This window comes from Dicentrarchus labrax, unplaced genomic scaffold, assembly GCF_905237075.1.
Source record: "Dicentrarchus labrax unplaced genomic scaffold, dlabrax2021, whole genome shotgun sequence".
Classification (NCBI taxonomy): domain Eukaryota; kingdom Metazoa; phylum Chordata; class Actinopteri; family Moronidae; genus Dicentrarchus; species Dicentrarchus labrax.
The window spans coordinates 20512621-20532273 of NW_026136724.1; the positions used below are offsets into that span (position 1 = coordinate 20512621).

The 19653-nt window shown below is 40.9% G+C and overlaps 1 protein-coding gene across 1 annotated transcript in view; it reads left to right on the forward strand.

Moving 5' to 3' along the window:
* The first annotated feature begins 240 nt into the window (after positions 1-240).
* The window catches only part of grip1 (glutamate receptor interacting protein 1), a 43725-nt gene continuing 24312 nt past the window's right edge, over positions 241-19653 (forward strand). Inside the window, 2 exon segments of the mRNA XM_051393128.1 lie at positions 241-797; positions 18513-18593. Of these exon segments, the coding sequence (XP_051249088.1) occupies positions 662-797; positions 18513-18593 (217 nt within the window). The 5' untranslated portion in view covers positions 241-661.

Below are 19653 nucleotides of genomic sequence, written 5' to 3' on the forward strand. Positions count from 1 at the left end.
CAGGGAAGGAAAGAAAGAATAAAGGAAGCAGCGGAACAAAGGAAGGAAGGAATAATAACAAAGGAAGAGAGGATGCAGTAAAGGATGGAAGGAGCTAATGAAGGAAACAAAGCTCTCTGCTGACTCTTCAAGTGAACATTTACAGCGTCCGCACACACACACACACACACACACACACACACACACACAATGGAGTGCTGAGATGGAGGAGTGGTGTGTTAGAGGGCGAGAGCAGCGAGTGTGTGTGTGTGTGTGTGTGTGTGTGTGAGCTGCGAGCCCTGTGATTGGCTGAGCCCGGCTAGATGCACCAACAGCCGAAAGAAGACGGGAACAGAGGAGGAGGAGAGGGAGGCTGCAGATAGAGCAGAGAATACAAAGAGCATGTGAGGGAGAGAGAGAGAGAGAGAGAGAGTGTGTGTGTGTGTTTGTGTGTGTGAACACATGTGTGTGTGACATCCAGAGGTGTGTCTGTGTCGGTGTGAGCGTGTGCAGAAGCGAGGAAGCGAGGAGGAAACCTGATCCCACTCTCTCTCGCTGCCTCTGTGGAATAAGGCTTTTCCGTTAGCTCTCTCGTCGTTATTAGCCTCGCTGTGAGCTCCTAGCTTAGCCCGGCCCGGCTCGGCCCGGCACCGGCTCCCGGTTCGGACCCGGCGTGGTGGTGATGGAGCGGTTCCTGGCCCTGCTGCGCCTGCTGGGCAGGAGGAGGCGAGGGAGGAGGTACCGGGCGGATGACGATTACCAGGAAGGCTACGAAGACGTTTACTACTACACCAGCAAGTACAACACACACCTACTGAGTGAGTGAGTCCCATAGAGAAACACTGAGAGAGAGAGGGGGAGGGAGGGGGAGAGAGAGAGAGAGGGGGAGAGAGAGAGAGGGGGAGAGAGAGAGAGAGGCTTTTGTTTTATTGTCTTGCTGGAGGAGCGAGCGAGGTAGAGAGATACTGTAGAGAGCGAGAGAGGAGCTTATCAACAGATTATGGCACTAGAAGTAGCCCCGAGTGTGTGTGTGTGTGTGTGTGTGTGTGTGTGTGTGTGTGTGTGTGTGTGTGTGTGTGTGTGTGTGTAAGGTCTTTTATTATAGATGAAGGTCGTTAGCGTAGCACTGCTCAGTTACAGCACACACACACACTCACTCAGGTATCCAGGTGACAGGGGGCCAGGTGGTTTATGGGTAATAACAAGGGAGGAAGTGTTGACAGTGGAAAGGAATGTGGGACACACACACACACACACACACACACACACACAGATTCTGGTTCAGTCTTTTGTTCCAGTTCTGTTTCAGATTCTCGTCTTGGGGCTCCGTCTCGGACCTCGTTACTTTTTTTGGGTTCTGAATAAAAAGCGTCTGTAACACCGAGAACCAAAGAACCGTTTTAATCTTCTTCACAGGGTTGTATTTATTAAAGATAAACACATAGAGTCTGCGAGGAACAACAGTGTGTGGAAATCTGCTCCTTCTAAGTTTCCCAGCTGCCGTTCGGTGCTGAGGTCCACTCTGGGAGTCGGTGCACCGGTGGATCACACTGTGGCTGCGTACTGAGCCATCGGTGTGTGAACGGGTGAATGTGAACGTGTGAGTGCAGAGCAGCTTGGTAAAGTTTAAGATGAGGACACACACATTCGGGCTGGTTCAGTTCTGCTCTGGTCCGGGTCCGTTGGTGTCTCACATGTGAAGAGTCTTCAGTCCTGCACGTCTCTACATCCTGGATCTACTTTTTCTGTCCTCTGCTCAGATGTTGCTGCTTATAAACAGTGTGAACTGAGAACATGTGACAGTTTGTGTTTGAAGGGAACTGTTTTCTATCATTGATTAACTGATTGAGTGATATATTTCATATTATATTCAATAATAACAATAACAGTGAAGAGCAGCTGATAAACAGTGAACTCAATAACTGCAGTGAGTTTGTGTAAAACAGAGATTTGGATGAATTCTGAGCAGATTATTTCCTGTGAATCAGAGATGAGTATTTTTAGAACGTTTTTCTAAAGTTCTCTCTCTGTGTTATATATATATTTTTTATAATTTTTCAACAATCAAACAGACTTAAAAGGCTTCTTTTTTGTGTTTTGTTCTCATTGTTCTGGTAGCTCTGTGGTTGTTTTAACTGCGTATCTATCAGAGAGTGAACGCTGTGAATATATAGTTTGTGTTCAGATCTTAAATCATCTGAAAAAATTATTTTATTTCGTTTTCCTCACAGAAATATACGAAATGCTGAGATGTGTATACATTTTTAGTTTTTCTAGCCCCCCGTAAAACCAAGTAACCAGTAAAGAGCTGATAGAAGATGAGGGATTAACAGAAGAACCAGAGGAGCTGTGATTACATCGTCAGCATCATAAACCTCCAAAGCCACCAGGACACTGCAGGTTAATTAAAACCGGGTTCCCAAACCTTTTCATGCCACAGACTGCGGATTTCACTTCTTAATTACATCTAGGTTTGAAGAAATGTGATAAAAGTTAAAGTATTAGATTCCTCCTGTTGCTGGACCCACTCAAGGACCCCCGCTGGTCCCCGGACCCCAGTTTGTCGTTTATGTAGCCCTAAAAACTGAAATACCCATGAGCCTCAGTTGCTCCTGCTGTGGAAAAAGATCCAGACTCCGCCGCTCTGTTGATGCAATTTGGCGCCAAACTCTGCAACACGGCCGCCAAACTCAAACACTAACATTTAGCCAAATTGAACAGAATCTGAATGGAAGTTTTCCTGCACAGCTCGGCCCGCCGTTAGCCGCGCTCTCAGATCAGATGTTTGTTTCCTCGACACGCTGCGTCTCGTACCGCCGACTGGGCTCATTGAGTCTCTACGCATACTTCCTGCCTTTTCTGAACAAAACACACAAAAAAAATCACAAACAAGTAGAATTGTTTCCAAAGTCAAAAGAAATACTTAAATTCTTTATTACAAATATGGTATAATCTAAAAAATACGCTTCTTTTATCCTCCCAAAACTCAAAGATATTCCATTTACAAAGACATCAAACAGAGAATATCTGGAGTTGTTGCTTAAGAGAAAACTCTCTGATCTCCTCACGAGTGTGTTCACATTGTGTATTCCTCTCAGCTGAAGCCTCAGTTGCCCTCAGTTACGCATCCTGAGCGATAAACGAGATTCATTTTAATTTTTGTGGGTGAACTCTCGACTCACCCGTCTCCCTCCAGAGGAATCTCCAGCGGGAACTCGAACTCGCCGTCCACTGAACTGTTTGCGCTGATTAAAGTGTGTGTGAGCGCTTCCAGCTGCGAGCAGACGATAACGGATTCACTTTGGTATCCGTCCTCGTTGTCTCAGACCAATAACTGCAGTTAGCTCGTGTTTGTGGAGAAAGGAGGTTGTTCTGCTGCGCCGAAAGTCTCACAAATACTCAAATATTGTAAATTCAATTCAATTTTATTTGTATAGCGCCAATTCATAACAGAAGTTATCTCAGGACACTTTTCAAATAGAGCAGGTCTAGACCGAACTCTTTAACATTAAATCTAAACACCTGTGAATCCTCTTTTTGTGTACATTTCACATTAGTTATTTAAAGCTGTGTGTGTGTGTGTGTGTGTGTGTGTGTGTGTGTGTGTGTGTTGTGTGTGTGGGTGCTAATAACTCACTGAGCTTTGTAAGAAATGGCTGTGTGTTGCAGAGCTGCCAGGAGACATTTCTCGCAGCTACCAGCTAGCTGTCTCTGTGTGTGTGTGTGTGTGTGTGTGTGTGTTTTTGTTTTTTTTTTGGTGTGTGTGTGTGTGTGTGTGTGTGTGTGTGTGTGTGTGTGTGTGTGTGTGTGTGTGTGTGTGTGTGTGTGTTTAGCACAGCGTGTGATTCTATATGAAGGCTATTTAAGGCTGGTTGACTGGCTAACCCGGAGACACACACACACACTCGTTGATCTTGTGTGTGTGTTTCTCTTTAGCCTGTTTCGGCCTCTTTAACCCGGGTTGGTTGCGAGTAAATTAAGATTTGTTTTAAATATCAGTGCTCGTCTGTAACGTTGTCGGACTCGTGATGGACAGTTCAAAGGATTAAAATCGATGTCTTTTTTTATTCCACATATTTTTCTTCCATGTCAAAAAATAAAACTCCTCAGCGGTGCTTTAAAAACAAAAAAACACTTGATTTGCCAAAAAAGAGCCAAAATAAATACGTAAAGGTTATATATGTTATAACATTATATTCTCTATATAAAGACAGTCACATGGTGTCTCTCTCCCTCTGCCTGTGTTGTATCGCAGCCTCTCTGTGGTTTGTTTCCATAGCCGGTCTGCTCCGACTGAAACTGCTGTTTTTATCATCTACGTCGGTGAATTAAGGATTTATTTCCACCAAACCAGAGTTGGTGATTGTTGGAAACACTAACAGAGACGCTTTTAATGAGTTTTATTTAATATCTGTCCCATTGTTCTGGTCCGAGATGCTGCTGCTGCTCTCGTGCAACATCCAGTGTGGAGTGAATTTTGTATTTATAACCTTTTTAAAGATTCATTTTCAATCTCTCATCGCACCCTCTTGCCTCTTTGATTGAGCGTTAAGCCCCCAGTCATACTCAAGTTATTTTAGTTTTCACGCCCTTCATCGGTGATGTCACCTGTATGTCACCTTTAGGCAGCTGCCTCTCTGCCCGCCCGCCATATTCCCCCCGTACGCTCGATGATCTCAGTACATGTCGAATGGTTCTGATGCATAAATCTGCACATGAATGAGGTGAAATGATGTTATGCAGAGTTCAGACTGGAGCGGTTTCGCAGCAGTCATGTGTTGTGTGCAGCTTGTTGACTTTTTTTTTGCTAATTAAAGCTTTAAATAAGAACTTCATTAGCATAACTGGTCCTGTGTTCAACATGATGGAGATTAAAGAGGAAGACGGGCAGCTGAGAGGAAGTTTGTGTTTGTGTTCAATCTGATCAGCTGATTCTGGTAGAAATTGATGAAGTAAAGAAAACAGGTTTTTTTCCTGTCATCCCCCCCTTTTTTCCCTCCTTTTTCTGTCTTTTTACCTCCTTTCTGTCCTTTTCTGTCCCTTTTCTGTCCCTTTTCCTCCTTTTTCTGTCTTTTTACCTCCTTTCTGTCCTTTTCTGTCCCTTTTCCCTCCTTTTTCTGTCTTTTTACCTCCTTTCTGTCCTTTTCTGTCCCTTTTCCGTCCTTTTTCTGTCTTTTTACCTCCTTTCTGTCCTTTTCTGTCCTTTTCCTTTTTCTGTCTTTTTACCTCCTTTCTGTCCTTTTCTGTCCTTTTTCTGTCCTTTTTCCCTCATTCTTCTGTCTTTTTACCTCCTTTCTGTCCTTTTCTGTCCCTTTTCCCTCCTTTTTCTGTCTTTTTACCTCCTTTCTGTCCTTTTCTGTCCCTTTTCCCTCCATTTTCTGTCCATTTTCCCTCCTTTTTCTATCCATTTTCCCCTCCTTTTTCTGTCCTTTAATAGCAAAAAGCATCTTTATTTACCTGTGTTTTCTGGCGGCGGTCGGCGGTCCCGTCATGAACCAGACGCTGACCAAACACCTACCTGTTTTTTAATAGCCAGAATGTGTGAATGTGTCAGACTCCTCTCGACTCCGCCGGCATTCAGACGTTTTCCACTTTTCCATTTGCTGGGATTCGATTTGTGCTGGTCTGGAGGCGGAGGAGTTATCTTCAGAGTGAAATGAACACACACGCAGCCAGAGAGGAAAAAGTAGAGCAAGTTCACCTTAATTAATCTGTAGGCGTCTCGGGATTTGGAGCACTTTCCCTTATTATTTGGATATGATGTTTAATTAGTTCTCCTAAATTAAAGAACAACTGCTTCCTTTTTTTTCCTCCACTAAAACCTCCTAAACACAAACCCTGTAAGCGCTGTACGCCTGTATCGGGACGCTAATGGATCTACAGCTGCATCGGGAAGATTATGTTTGCTTGTTTGATTATTAGTCAGCAGCATTACTAGAAACCTACATCAGACTGGTTTCAGTGGATGTTTTTAAAAAGGAACGAGTGATTCTTAATAATTCATTTTAATGTATATTATGGAAACGTTTTGTCTTCATGTATTAGTGTTATTATAGAGCGCTGCAGGGATGGAAAATGTATAAAGTACAGTGTAGTTTGGGTAAAATTAAGATAAATATCTCTTTACTCTGAAGGTGCTACAGTCGGGGTAGGTGAACTAGGTAAAGATAAACTCATGTGTAACCAGTTGGAGGGATTGCAGGTGAGAACGTGTTTAAAACGAGGCTGTAAAGGCGAACTAATGACAACCTCTGTGTTAGCAGCCGCCTTTGTTGAGACACGTTAAAGCTTAAATATTCACATTACTGACGTATTTTAATGTCGTAGAACGAAACATGAAAATCTCTTAGGATCTTATTTCAGGCATCCAAACTGAGGGAACTGGAACGCCAACTCATTTCCAGGTTTTAGGGCTCAGTCCTGCAGCACTCTGTTGCTGGGTGGAGCCGTTTGAGGTCCATTGGGAGTAAATATGAGACCGGCTCGAGGGTGACAGAACCATTAGAGTCCAACCAAAAGTGTTTTCAGCACATTAGCAGATTGGCTCTCGAAACAGTGATTTCAGTCCATCAGTTGATCCGTCTGTTGGTCCAACACGTTGCTTCAGAGTGAAACATCCTGACTTCAACCGGATGGACTGACACAGACGTTCACCACTCAAAGAGGATGGAAACCTAATAACTTTGGTGATCCTCTAACGGTGGATTGAGCGCCATCAACAGGCCAGGGCGCTGCATGGCGCTTCAGAGGATTATTTTTTTGTGTCCTATGAGTTGTGAGCCTATCATAGTGTCATGGCGTTGTGGTCGTCGCAGTTTCGACTCGTCCGTATCAGGAAACGATGGCGGCTCGCCTGCTCACACAGGATCTGGTATTCCAGATTAACAGTAAAATGTGTTTGTGAACAGATTTGAGGAGAGAAATAGTCAACAACAGAATCTGGATCCATATCTGATCAGCACTGTTTGATCTGAGTTTGGTGCGTTTTCATCTGTTTGTCTTTTATTTTTAGTGTTTTTCTTTTGTAATTTTTGTGAGTTTTATTGTATTTTTTATGCTTTAGTATTTTTTTTGTGTATTTTTGTGTCTTAGCGTATTTTTACTGTATTTCTTTTGTATTTTTTAGGATTTTTTGTGTATTTTTTGTTGGTTTTTAGTGTATTTTTCATTGGACGGACTCACTGAGAATGAGCTGTCAATCACAAGGTAGCCCCGCCCTAAAGCATACCCTGCTTTATGGTCTGTTTTACTCTAAATGGGACCATCAGTTACTAAATGAACATCATGCTGTATGGAAGAAGACTGAAACTAGAGACTGAGACCAGAAACTCATCAGGAAACTGTTTACTGAGCTCATAAATCAACTGAGAAGTCGGCTCATTTCTCCATAAGACTGAATGGTAACGGCGCCGCCCCCTGCTGGCTGTTACAGAGACTGCAGGTTTAAGACACCTCATTATATAAACTGTCAGAAGTTGTGAGTTCAACACTTCAACAGGATACTTCTGAAACTAATGTCTGATACAGTGAGCAGCTGAACCTTTTATATATATTTATTATATCTATATATTTGTGTGTTGAAGGATTCAGTAGGAACCAATGGGATTGGGTTCGAGACGGACTGACTGAGGCTTTTAAAGGAGGTCTGATAGAAACTTTGGGAGTCTTGCAGACGGTCTAAGAGCAGCTGATGTGATGATCTGAGGTGTTCTCGGTTTGTTGATTACAGAGCCGTCGCTCCCATCTGGTCCTCGCAACACATGTAAAGTTGTCGGTCTGACTGCGACTGTTGGCACTAATTAAAGGTTTACACATCCTCCTTCCTCTCCTCCTCTTCTTCATCTCTGGAACAGTGTCATTAGCACTCTGTGACTCTGTGTGTGTGTGTGTGTGTGTGTGTGTGTGTGTGTGTGTGTGTGTGTGCGTGTATTTACATAAGGAGATGTCATGGTGACTCAAACCCACGTGTTTAACTTTGGGCGGTGGGTGTTGACACACACACACACACACACACACACACACACACACACACACACACTACAGGTTATCATCACAGCCTACAGCATTTTCAAAATAACCAAAATCAGAGTGTAACAATTGTGTGTGTGTGTGCGTGTGTGTGTGTGTGTGTGTGTGTGTGTGAACGCTTCTTTCATCTCTCAAAATCACTCTTTGTACGGTGCTGGGCCTCTCTCTCTCTCTCTCTCTCTCTCTCTCTCTCTCTCTCTCTCTCTCTCTCTCGCCTCAATTATTCATCAGCTTGTTTCTATGGTAACAGCTGCAGCCGTGTGTGTGTGTGTGTGTGTGTCGTGGGGTCGGGGGGGGGGGGGGGGTGGTTGATTTGACAGCAGTAGGACGGGCTTCATCAGCTCGTTATACGGTGTTATTACATCTGATGTGCACACAGGGACGACTGTAAACAGGAAGTAGAGAAAGTAGAACTACAGAAAGTAGAACTACAGGAAGTAGAACTACAGGAAGTAGGACTACAAGTGTTCACTTACTTTATTTAAAGGGCCGGCGTCGAGTATTTAGCGCCGTCTAGTGGGGAAGTCGTACGTTGCGACACGTGGGAAAGAGATCGGGTCGTAATGTGGTTTGTCTGTTCTGGGCTCCTGTAGAAAACATGGCGGTTCAGAATGGTGGAAAACGTCCTTAAGTAACAGAACTTTGGTTCTGTGGTTCTATATGGTTTATACTGGTCCTCAGTCTGAAGGGTTCTGAAGTCTCTGCTTCTGGTCTGGTCCGGTTTGGGATCTTTTTGTTTTTAACTGGTTTTGGTTGGCTTCAATTTCTCTGGTTCTGTATGGTTTGGGCTGGTTCTGATTTTTAGGGTGTTCTGATTGTTTTGGTTCTTGCTGGTTCTAGTTGGTTCTGATTTCTCTGGTTCTAGTTGGTTCTGCTTTCTCTGGTACTAGTTGGTTCTGATTTCTCTGGTTCTTGCTGGTTCTGATTTCTCTGGTTCTAGTTGGTTCTGATTTCTCTGGTTCTAGTTGGTTCTGCTTTCTCTGGTACTAGTTGGTTCTGATTTCTCTGGTACTAGTTGGTTCTGATTTCTCTGGTTCTAGTTGGTTCTGCTTTCTCTGGTACTAGTTGGTTCTGATTTCTCTGGTTCTTGCTGGTTCTGATTTCTCTGGTTCTAGTTGGTTCTGCTTTCTCTGGTACTAGTTGGGTTTCTCTGGTTCTGTGGTTTGCTTTTCTTGTTCTATGTTCTTTCTGGGTACTAGTTGGTTCTGATTTCTCTGGTTCCCGTTGGTTCTGATTTCTCTGGTTCTTGGGTGCTTTTGTTCTGATTTCTCTGGTTCTGTTGTCTGTTTCTCTGTTCTAGTTGGTTCTGATTTCTCTGATACTAGTTGGTTCTGATTTCTCTGGTTCTAGTTGGTTCTGATCTCTCTGGTTCTAGTTGGTTCTGATTTCTCTGATACTAGTTGGTTCTGATTTCTCTGGTTCTTGCTGGTTCTGATTTCTCTGATTCTAGTTGGTTCTGATCTCTCTGGTTCTTGCTGGTTCTGATTTCTCTGATACTAGTTGGTTCTGATTTCTCTGATACTAGTTGGTTCTGCTTTCTCTGGTTCTAGTTGGTTCTGCTTTCTTTGGTTCTTGCTGGTTTTGGTTAGACCGGTTCCCGTTGGTTCTGGTTCTTCAGATGTTGCTGGGTTCATACAGAGAGTACAGACGTATAGATACTGTTTGCTGTCTCCTGCTGTGCTGCCATGTTGTCTCCAGCAGGGGGCGTAACAGGCTCAGAGTGCAGCCGGTGACCTGTGTGAACAGCAGGGGGCAGCACAGAGACCACCTCAGTTCATCAGAGACCCCGAGAGCAGAACCCCTCAGTTATATTATAACACATTATTATCCTGTCAGTGGGAGAGACAGGGGAGAGAGAGAGAGAGGGGGGAGAGACAGAGAGAGACACAGAGAGACAGAGAGAGGGGGAGAGAGAGGGGGGGTCTCTGTATGTTGACCTGTATTCTGCTGCAGTTATGGTAATATCACTGTTAATACCTTTAACACACACACACACACACACACACACACACACACACACACACACACACACACACACACACAGTAATCCGGTGTAATCTGCTGTTGGAACACTGACCCACATGTCTGACCACTTCACTACCTGCTGGACGAAGACACTCCCTCCTCCTCCTCCTCCTCCTCCTCCTCCTCAGCCAATCACACCTCAGAGAGCAGAACAGCTGCTCTATTATTGGTTCTCTACCAGGAAGTAAAACACAAAGTATTGCTCTTTAAAACAAAATACTGCTCACACAAACACACATATTCCTTCTATTAGTCTGTATTGATTATTAACTTCACCTCCAGCTGTCAGTCAAACTGTACCAGTATTATATGTTAGAGCGCAGTATTGTAGTAAATATCTGCTTTAATGGGTTGTTAAAATACTCTACTACTGTTTTCTTTGGTTTTTTTATAATATTCTAACAACTTTTGATAATATTAAAAAAAAATTTAATAATATTCTGACAATTATTGATAATATTCTAATTTTTTAGAATAATATTCTAATTTTTTAGATAATAATCTAACAATTTTAACAATTATTGAATAATATTCAAATTTTTTAAGAAATATTCTAACAATTTTTATAATATTCTAACAATTTTTAAAATAATATTCAAATTTTTTTAATATTCTAACAATTCTAACAATTTTAAATAATATTCTAATTTTTTTAGAAAAATATTCTGACATTTTTTAATAATCTAACAATTATTGATAATATTCTAATTTTTTAAATAATATTCTAACAATTTTAAATAATATTCTAATTTTTTAAAATAATATTCTAACAAATTTTAATAACATTTTGACAACAATAAGATTTCTGAAGCCAATACGAATATTGACGATACGAAATACTCGCTGAAAATAAAATGCATAATGTAAAGACAGGTATTCAGTTGCATTATGGGAAATGTAGGATTCAGGATTTATACTTCGATAACATACTGTAGTACTTTCTACCTTCATGTCATCCTTCCTTCTTTTGCCTCCTTTATTTACTTCCTTCCTTCCTTACTTCTGTCTTCTTCCTCTCATATTTCCTTCCTTTCCTTTGTTCCATCCATATTTTCCTCTTTCCATCCTTCCTTCTCCTTTGATTTTCTTTCTCTCTGATTATTCCCTCTCTTCTTTATTTATTCTTTATTCCCTCCTTTATTCCCTCTCTTCTTTATTTATTCTTTATTCCCTCCTTTATTCCCTCTCTTCTTTATTTATTCTTTATTCCCTCCTTTATTCCGTACGTTCATCCTTTTATCTCCCCTTCCTTCCTTCATCCCTCCATCCAGCTGCACACAAACACATTAGAAACCAGCTGAGGGATACAGCAGCCTCCCTCCTCCCTCTGCCTCTCCACCATCCCTCCATCATCCCCCTCCTCCTCCTACTCTTCATCCTCCCATCTGCGCAGACTCTGCCTCCCTGTCCTCCCTCCCCCCCATCCTGCCTCCCTCCCTCCCTCCCTCCTCCGCTGCCTCATTTTATGGAGGAGCTTCACATCTGCAGCGCTCCCTCTCTCTCGTCTGCCGAGCCGCGGAAGGCGTCCCCATGATGGTTTCTGCTTGAGGAGCTCGTCCGTCACTCAGTCACTCGCAGGGGGAGGAAGAGGAGGAGGAGGAGGAAGAAGAAGAGAAGGAGGAGCGGGAGGTGTAGTGTTTTTGGTGGCTGCATCTGCATGGCGCTGGGGGGGGAGGCGACGCTCGGCTCGGCTTCACCATGATCGCCGTGTCGTTTAAATGTCGCTGCCAGATCCTGCGCAGGGTGAACAAAGGTAGAGAGACATAGACAGACACTGGGGGAGAGAGAGAGAGAGAGAGTGTGTGTGTGTGTGTGTGTGTGTGTGTGTGTGTGTGTGATGGAGGGATAAGCGTGTTTGCAGCGCGTGTAACATACATGTGTGGTCGAGCGTCATTTGGTGTGAACTGCTGACATTGAAAAGAGAGAGAGAGGGCTGGTTGTGTATGACCAACGCCAGCTGTGTGTGTGTGTGTGTGTGTGTGTGTGTGTGTGTGTGTGTGTGTGTGTGTGTGTGTGTGTGTGTGTGTGTGTGTCTGAGTGCGTTGAATATGATCTCCAGATGGATTCATTCAGTCGATCGCTGCAGGTTGCTTTGGACGAGAGACCTTCAGAGTGAGCGTGTGCAGGAGAGAGAGAGAGAGAGAGAGCATCCTATTTTCATGAATGTAATATTCATGGTGTGTATTAACGAGGGAGAGCGAGGAAGGAGGAGAAAGGAGGGCACAGAGAGAGAGAGAGAGGATGTGATTTGTGTCTGATGCAGTTTAAAGCTTCGGGTGTTTCGGGTGTTTCGGGTGTTTCGGGTTGTTTCGGGTGTTTCGGGTTGTTTCGGGTTGTTCGGGTCCGTCCAGGTTCAGGTGGACTGCAAGTATTCAGGTTGTTGTTTAGAAGTAGCGGCGTGATAAATACTCCATTACAAGCGCGGATGAGATCTTCCTCTATCGATCGCCGGAGGGGAAGTTCATGTGTTGCAGAAATAAGAACATCAGCGGGTCGGTTACCGTAAACCAGAATAAAACATGTTCTGGTGGTTTAAAGCGATCTGATCCAACCGAGTGACTAAATCTATATATTCGTGTAGGAGATCTAAGCAGCTTAAAATCGGGGCTCGAACAGGCGACCCGGTGGGCTTTAAGAGGTTTTATACATCCAGATTATTTCTATAAAAACCACACCAGGCTTGTAAAGAAGACCGGCTTTTATTTAAAGGTTTTACAGTAACTATAGTAAAGTAAAACAGCAGATAATCAGTATAAGATATTGATCCAGAGCCCATCTGTCAGAGTAACGGCAGGGTGACGGTGCCAAGTTACCCACCGGGTCTTCTGGGGGGGTCGGGACTCTTAAAGGTTGAGAACCTAAAGATCGTAATATGTAACTGGACCAGCAAGTAATCCAAACTTAAAGCTAAAAACATTTCCCGGTTTTAAACTCTGGCCTTAATTGAATATGTAATTAAATATCTCTGTCGTGTAATCAAATGTAATGTAGTACAAGATAATCTATGGCATAGTACAGCAACGTGGTGGAGTATAATATAATATATACAATAAATAATACGTATAGTATCCAACAAAATATGTAAATTTAATTAAACTGTTTTTGGATTTTTTACCAAATTAAAAGCACATTTTTCAGCTCGTATTGTCAGGAAAAGGATCTAAAATAAAGGTGTCACATTATTATTAGAGACCATATGTTGATCTGCAACAATTTTGTTAATAGATTTATTGTTTATTTATTGATTTTTTTAAGGAAAAGGTTGACATTTCACTGATTCCAGCTCCTGAAATGTGAATATTTGCAGCTTTTCTTGGACTTTTAAACTGAATTTGTTTATTTTTTTGCTATTTTCTTTCATTCAGTAATTTTTTTAACTTGCAACCAGAAAACCCTTCAGCAATAACTCCCAAAAAACGAGCCAAAACAGTCGACTATGTAGACAAATTGAGCTCTTTTTAACCGCTTTATATCCTGTTGTACGACTCTAATGCTTTATATGTTAAATCTTTATCTGTAAAGTAATTTCAGCTGTGAGATAAAAGTATGAAATGCAGTGTAACACAGTGTGAGGAAGTAATGGGTGGTTGGTGACCTCTGCTGCTGAAGGTCACACAGCTGTTTGTAGACCTAAATATGAATATTATTGAATATTATTAAATATTATTAAAGTTCTGTCCAATGAAGCTGCTGTATTCAGTGGCATATTTACTCAAATACTCTTTTCTTCTTTATACTTACTGCACTTTTTACTTCACTACAATTATCTGACAGCTTTACAAATTAAGTTTTGCACACAAAACCTGCAAATGTACAAAAGTAGAGCTGAAATAATTCAGTTTATCTTCTTATTTTAATAATCAATAAACATTTCATGGTTCCAGCTTCATAGTTGGGAAGATTTAGCTGTTTTTCCTTTAATAATTTGGATGTATTTGTAATAATTTGGAGGTTAGGACTGTTGGTTGGATAAAAACAAACAATATGAAGTTTCTCACAATTTTCCAGATATTTTTTACAAACCAATCAATCAATGAATTAATGCAGAAATGAATCAGCAGATGGATCCATAATGAAATGAGTTGCAGTCTGATACAACTGCTTTTTACATGAATGCAGAGTCAGAATAATCTAATTATATCATATTTAATAGAACAACAGTCACAGTTTAATACTTCAACTACATTTTACTGATTATATTTAAATACTTTTACTGAAATAATATTATAAGTAACATGAGTTAGGAGGAGTAGATTCCTTATTAAGGATTTTAATGTAGAAATGTTCCTTTTATATAAGTCTTAATACAAGTCTGGAGATGATTTCATCAACAGTTTTAAACTGTTAGTTGGACATAAAAAGTACATTGAGGAGATTTTGTTTTGCTTATCTTTCAGTTTTTATTTATTTGTGTGTTTGTTTGTTTGTTGTTGTTGTGCAGAGCTCAGCTGCAGACTGACATTCAGACAGGACAGGAAGAAGATTTAAATTATTGAGTTATAGGCTGTTAGTTAGACATAAAAAATAAATTGAGGCCATTCTCTGTTTATCTGTTATTATGTGTGTGTTTGTTGGAGTTCATTCAGAGTTTGGATAATTACACTTTTCCTTCTCTGACATGGTGTTAAATGGAATATTATGGGGTTTAAACTGTTAGACATAAAAACTATATTTATTTGCTCTGTTCTGTCCACTAAGTGATGGTTTCCATGATCCTTCTGGCCCGAACTGATTTAATTCCATCGTTGTGCAGCCGCAGTTCTTCCACCTGCAGACGTTATCTCCTACAGCGCTTTAATAAAACACTTTATTATCATTAACCTCTATTAATATCTCCGCGCTCGCTGCAGCTGAGCAGCATCGCGTTCAGCACTGAACTCTGGGAGAACAGAACCAGGTGGGTTTGGTATTCTGCTGCCCCGAACGTTCGCGTTACGTTCCACATAATTAACTAAATTCCTGTAATAGATGTTACTCGATTATCTTAAAGCTTTTATACCGTCTGCAGGCTCTCTGTTATATAACTGCTCTTTTATGTGTGTGTTTGTGAGGTTTTTACACACTTGTACTTCCTGTTAATTAAAGTATAATTATTAAAAATGGATCATCTCTGTGTCCCAGTAACCCACAGTGGATATTAAATATACAAGGAAAACCACATTTCAGCTGCTGGCTGCTTTTGTAAACTCAATTTTGTGAGTTAAAAAACATTCTTGATCAAGTAGCTTTAGTCGTTTTATTCAAAGTGATTTAATTTAGATTTTTTTTTATTTGTTCTGTTAAAACAAAAAATCTAGTAAAAAGTACTTCATCGGGAATGTTTCTGTAACTTAAGAAAAGTTAAAGTTAATGTCACTTAAAAGCTGCTTCATAAAGAATCTTTTTTAACTCACAAAAGTTAGTTTGTGTTACTTAAAAATAATCCATTTCAACAATTTATTTTTCAAACTGTTTATTATTTATTAATTTTAATTTTACTACTTTCACTATAATTGCTTTTTTCTGTACATAATGCAACTTGTTCCAACTAGTTTTCCCAAGTTATTTCAGGTCAGCACAGCTCATCAAAATAATGTTTGCACCTTAAAAGTTGTATAGTTTTATGTTGCAGCCACACATTTATTTAAGTGGTGACAGTCGCTGTACTTATATACACACATAGGAAACTAAAATAAGGAGGGTAAAACTGTTTTTTCCTGATTATACTGACATTATAAAGTACTTTTACAGTTTGATATTAGTAACTGAATACTTCCTCCACTGCTGATGTGTGAGACCTTTAAACGGTTGCAGCTCAATTATACGAGCAAAGATTATTTAAATATTATATAACATACCACAGTGTGTAGTATATAGTATTATATGTGTGTGTGTGTGTGTGTGTGTGTGTACTGTATGTACTGTAGCTGGAGACTGAAAGAGCTGCTGCTGTCCTACATGTGGAGGAGGAAGCTTTCATCTTCAGTTAGCTATGGTGTGTGGTTGTGTGTGTGTGTGTGTGTGTGTGTGTGTGTGTGTGTGTGTGTGTGTGTGTGTGTGTGTGTGTGTGTTCAGTCTCATTGTGTGTCTGAGCTCAGCTGCTGGAACCAAACAGAGCAGAAGAACAGAATAGATCTAGAGCAGATTATAATAGAACTAGAACGAAATAAAATAGAAGCAAACAGAAGATTAAAATGGGACAACCGATTCAGTGAGGACCTTAAGAGACCTTTTACAGGTGTATTGGCTATATATATATATATATATATATATATATATATATATATATATATATATATATATATTATATACTCAGTCCTGATCCAGTTCATCTATATATATATATGATATATATATATATATAACTGTTTCTTTAAAGCGTATACTACTAACCCTGTATGATTACTGTCACTGACTGTGTTTACATGCACAAAATATTCAGTTTTTTGCCCTTAATCTCCAAAAAAAGACAATATTCCTACCAAGCTAATAAAACTGAATATTCCACTAATTAGGGATACACGATTATTAACGGGAAAGATAAATTATCACCCGATATCGGTTGATATTGATTATTAATTTATTTGCAAATGCAGACTGATTGACTATAATGAAAGCTAAATGTTTGATGAACTTTACTCGGAACAAACGAATGAACATCTGAAGAGTCGGAACTGTTTGTTTGTTTCTGTTGTGTTAAAACTGATGTCAGTTAGATTTAGTTTGAACAGAGCTATGAAATATTAAAGCGTCCATTTCTGCTCGCTACATCTCCGCCTTTCTTTACCCTTTAAAAACTACAGGTCAGGAACTTGTGTTTAAAACACAACAAACTTTTGATTGCCTTGGGTTGATTTGTTTTTTAATTTAGCTTTGGTACTTTGGATACTACTGAATAATAGTATCGTATTGGTTTAAACATGGTGGTATTGAAAGTATTGATACCTTTAACAACCTTACGAGCACAGCCTCCCTCTTTCATTCGTTCTTGAAAAGGTCGGCGTTGTGATTTTGTAAAAATCCAAAAACCTGTTGATATCTGGAGTCTTTCATAATGTTTAAAAGTAGGCGTGTTTCTCCTTCAGACCAGAAATAATGGCTTTTCTTTTGTGCAAACTCTCGTAAACTGAGACGCATATTCTGAATAATCTGTATAAATGTCCAAAGAATGCTCCTAAAACCTGAATAATATCGACATATCTCACATTCCCTAATCGGATATATTGAGTAATTACAATTTGCTGCTACAGTTTTGAACAGTTTTTATGTTGCAGTGGATTCTGGGAGGTGGTTTAAAAGTTGAGGATGGTTTGAATCATTACCACATTTCCCTCCTCCAGATCTGTCTACATTTCCATCATCTAATTAAAACTCGTATCTAATCAGATCTCAGCATCCAAATTAAGATGACGTCATGGTTTGTAGTTTAGCTCCGCCTCTGCTGTCTCATCTGTGTGATGACATCACCGGGGGGTCTCCCAGTGGACGGCAGAGATTGGTGCAGACGTGGATGGGCCACTGTGTTCTCCACAGGGATTGGTTGCTGTACTGGTGAGGTCACCTCTCTCTGGCAGTAGTTATTCATGAGCACAGGCTGACTTGACAGACCTCTCAGAGAGCAGCAGCATTGAGAGCACATCAGGCAGTTAACTGGCCAGTCAACGTCAGTCAGGCAGTTTTCAGAGCTTTGTTAGATGCTAACAGGTAGCATCGTGTGAAGCAGAGGATGCTAACATGCTAGCTTACAGGCTGTTGAGGCCAGCAAACAATGACTGGAATGATTACAGAAGGTTGGCTTTAAATGAGTTAGCATTTTAGCTTTGAGATGTATTTTTGTGGTGGAAGCTCTGCAATGTCAGATGATGATGGTGAGTACAGATGTAATATGGGAAACTGTCAAATAGCAATAAGAAAAGTATGTGTTGTCGCCTGTGTAGTTTCAATCTGTTGCAGTTTGTCTGTAAATTAAAGCTCTGCGATGGTTTAACTACAGCTTCAGTACCAGTTTCAGGAACTGGTTGAGGTTTGGAGCCAGTTAGAAGCTTTGGTAAAACATCTTAACCAGTTTAAAGAACTGGTAGAAGTCCAGAACTTCAGAACGTCCAGATTAGATGAGCTGGTGGAGCTTCAGAGCCAGGCAGAGGAACTGGTAATTGCCTGGAACCAGTTGGAAGAGGTGTTGGGGCTCTTCATAGCAACGTATAGAAACTGGTAAAGTTTCAGAACCAGTAAGAGAGATTGGTAGAGCTTCAGTACTGGTTAGAGAACTGGTGAAGGCCTAGGTCAAGTTAAAAGAAGAAAATTTGAAAGAGCTTCAGAACCAGTTAGATGAACTGGTAGAGCTTTGGATCTATTTCGAGAAATTGGTAAAGTACCACTTTGAGGAAGGAATGGCGTTCCAGAGCAACACACAGAAACCAGTAGCACGTCAAAACCAGTTAAAGGAACTGGTAGAAGTTTTGAGGAAGTCATAGTAATGTTTGTGTTTCATTGTGTTTCAGATGAGGGGCCGTACACCAAACACTCTGCCGGGTCGCGACCTCCAGATGGAGCGCTGGCCATCAGGAGGCAGAGTATACCAGGTAACGCACAAAACACACAATTATTCTGCTGTTATGGTCTCTGTGAGCTATCCATTCCTTTGTTTCCCGTTCTCTTTTGGTTCGGCTCTGAGTGATTCCACCAGCAGAGCTAATAAGCACCCCGATGAAGGTAACAGCGCTGAAAATAGAACACACACAAACAGTTAGCTGATGTTTTCTATCCGTGTGACCTGCAGGAAGATGCTTGCAGTTGCAGTTTATCTCCTCCCACCTGGAGCTGGTGGCCTACTTGCAACTTCCTATCTGAACACTGCAATCAGAATCTTCCAATATTTCTGTGACAACAAATGAACATTATATATCAGAGACCTAGAACAGCTGTCAAAACAATGTAATTGATAGTAGAGAGCTGTTACAGCGAGGGACAACCTGCAAGCTCTCTGTTTCTCCAGTGATTAAATAAGAACATGAGGAACAGGTCCAACCAATCAGATCTGTCTTTGGAATTAGTTTAAAGAACAGGTTGAGGTTTGGAACCAGTTTATAGGAACTGTAAACCTTCAGGAAGAGCTGATAAAGGATGTGGTGGAGCATCGAACAGTTTAAAAGAAACTAGTAAAGGTTTTGAACTAGTTAGAGGAACAGATGGAGCTTTAAAACTGGTGGTGGAGGTTCTGGTGGAGATAAAAATCCAGTTGATGGAGCTTTAAAGCCACTTGTAGAAACTGGGAATTCTTCATAAACCAGTAGATGCTGAAAGTCGTGGATTTGGTGGATTTTCAGAACCATTTAGAGGATTTATTGAACCCTCAGAACCAGTTAGTGGAACTGGTTGAGCTTTAGAACCATTGAGATGAAATGATAAAGGTTTAAAACCAGTTAGAAGTTGGTAGAACTCCAGAACCAGTCACAGGAAGTGGTGGAGCCTCAGAAGGAGCTAGTGAAAGTAGCAGAGCTGCAGAACCAGTAAGAGGAACTGGTAAAGCTTTAAACCAGTTAGTTTAACTGGTACCTGGACCTTGTAACTAAAAACATGTCAACAAACTCGAAACCACCGCTGAGCGTCCTCATTGTAGGATTTACTTGTAGACTCTGCTGC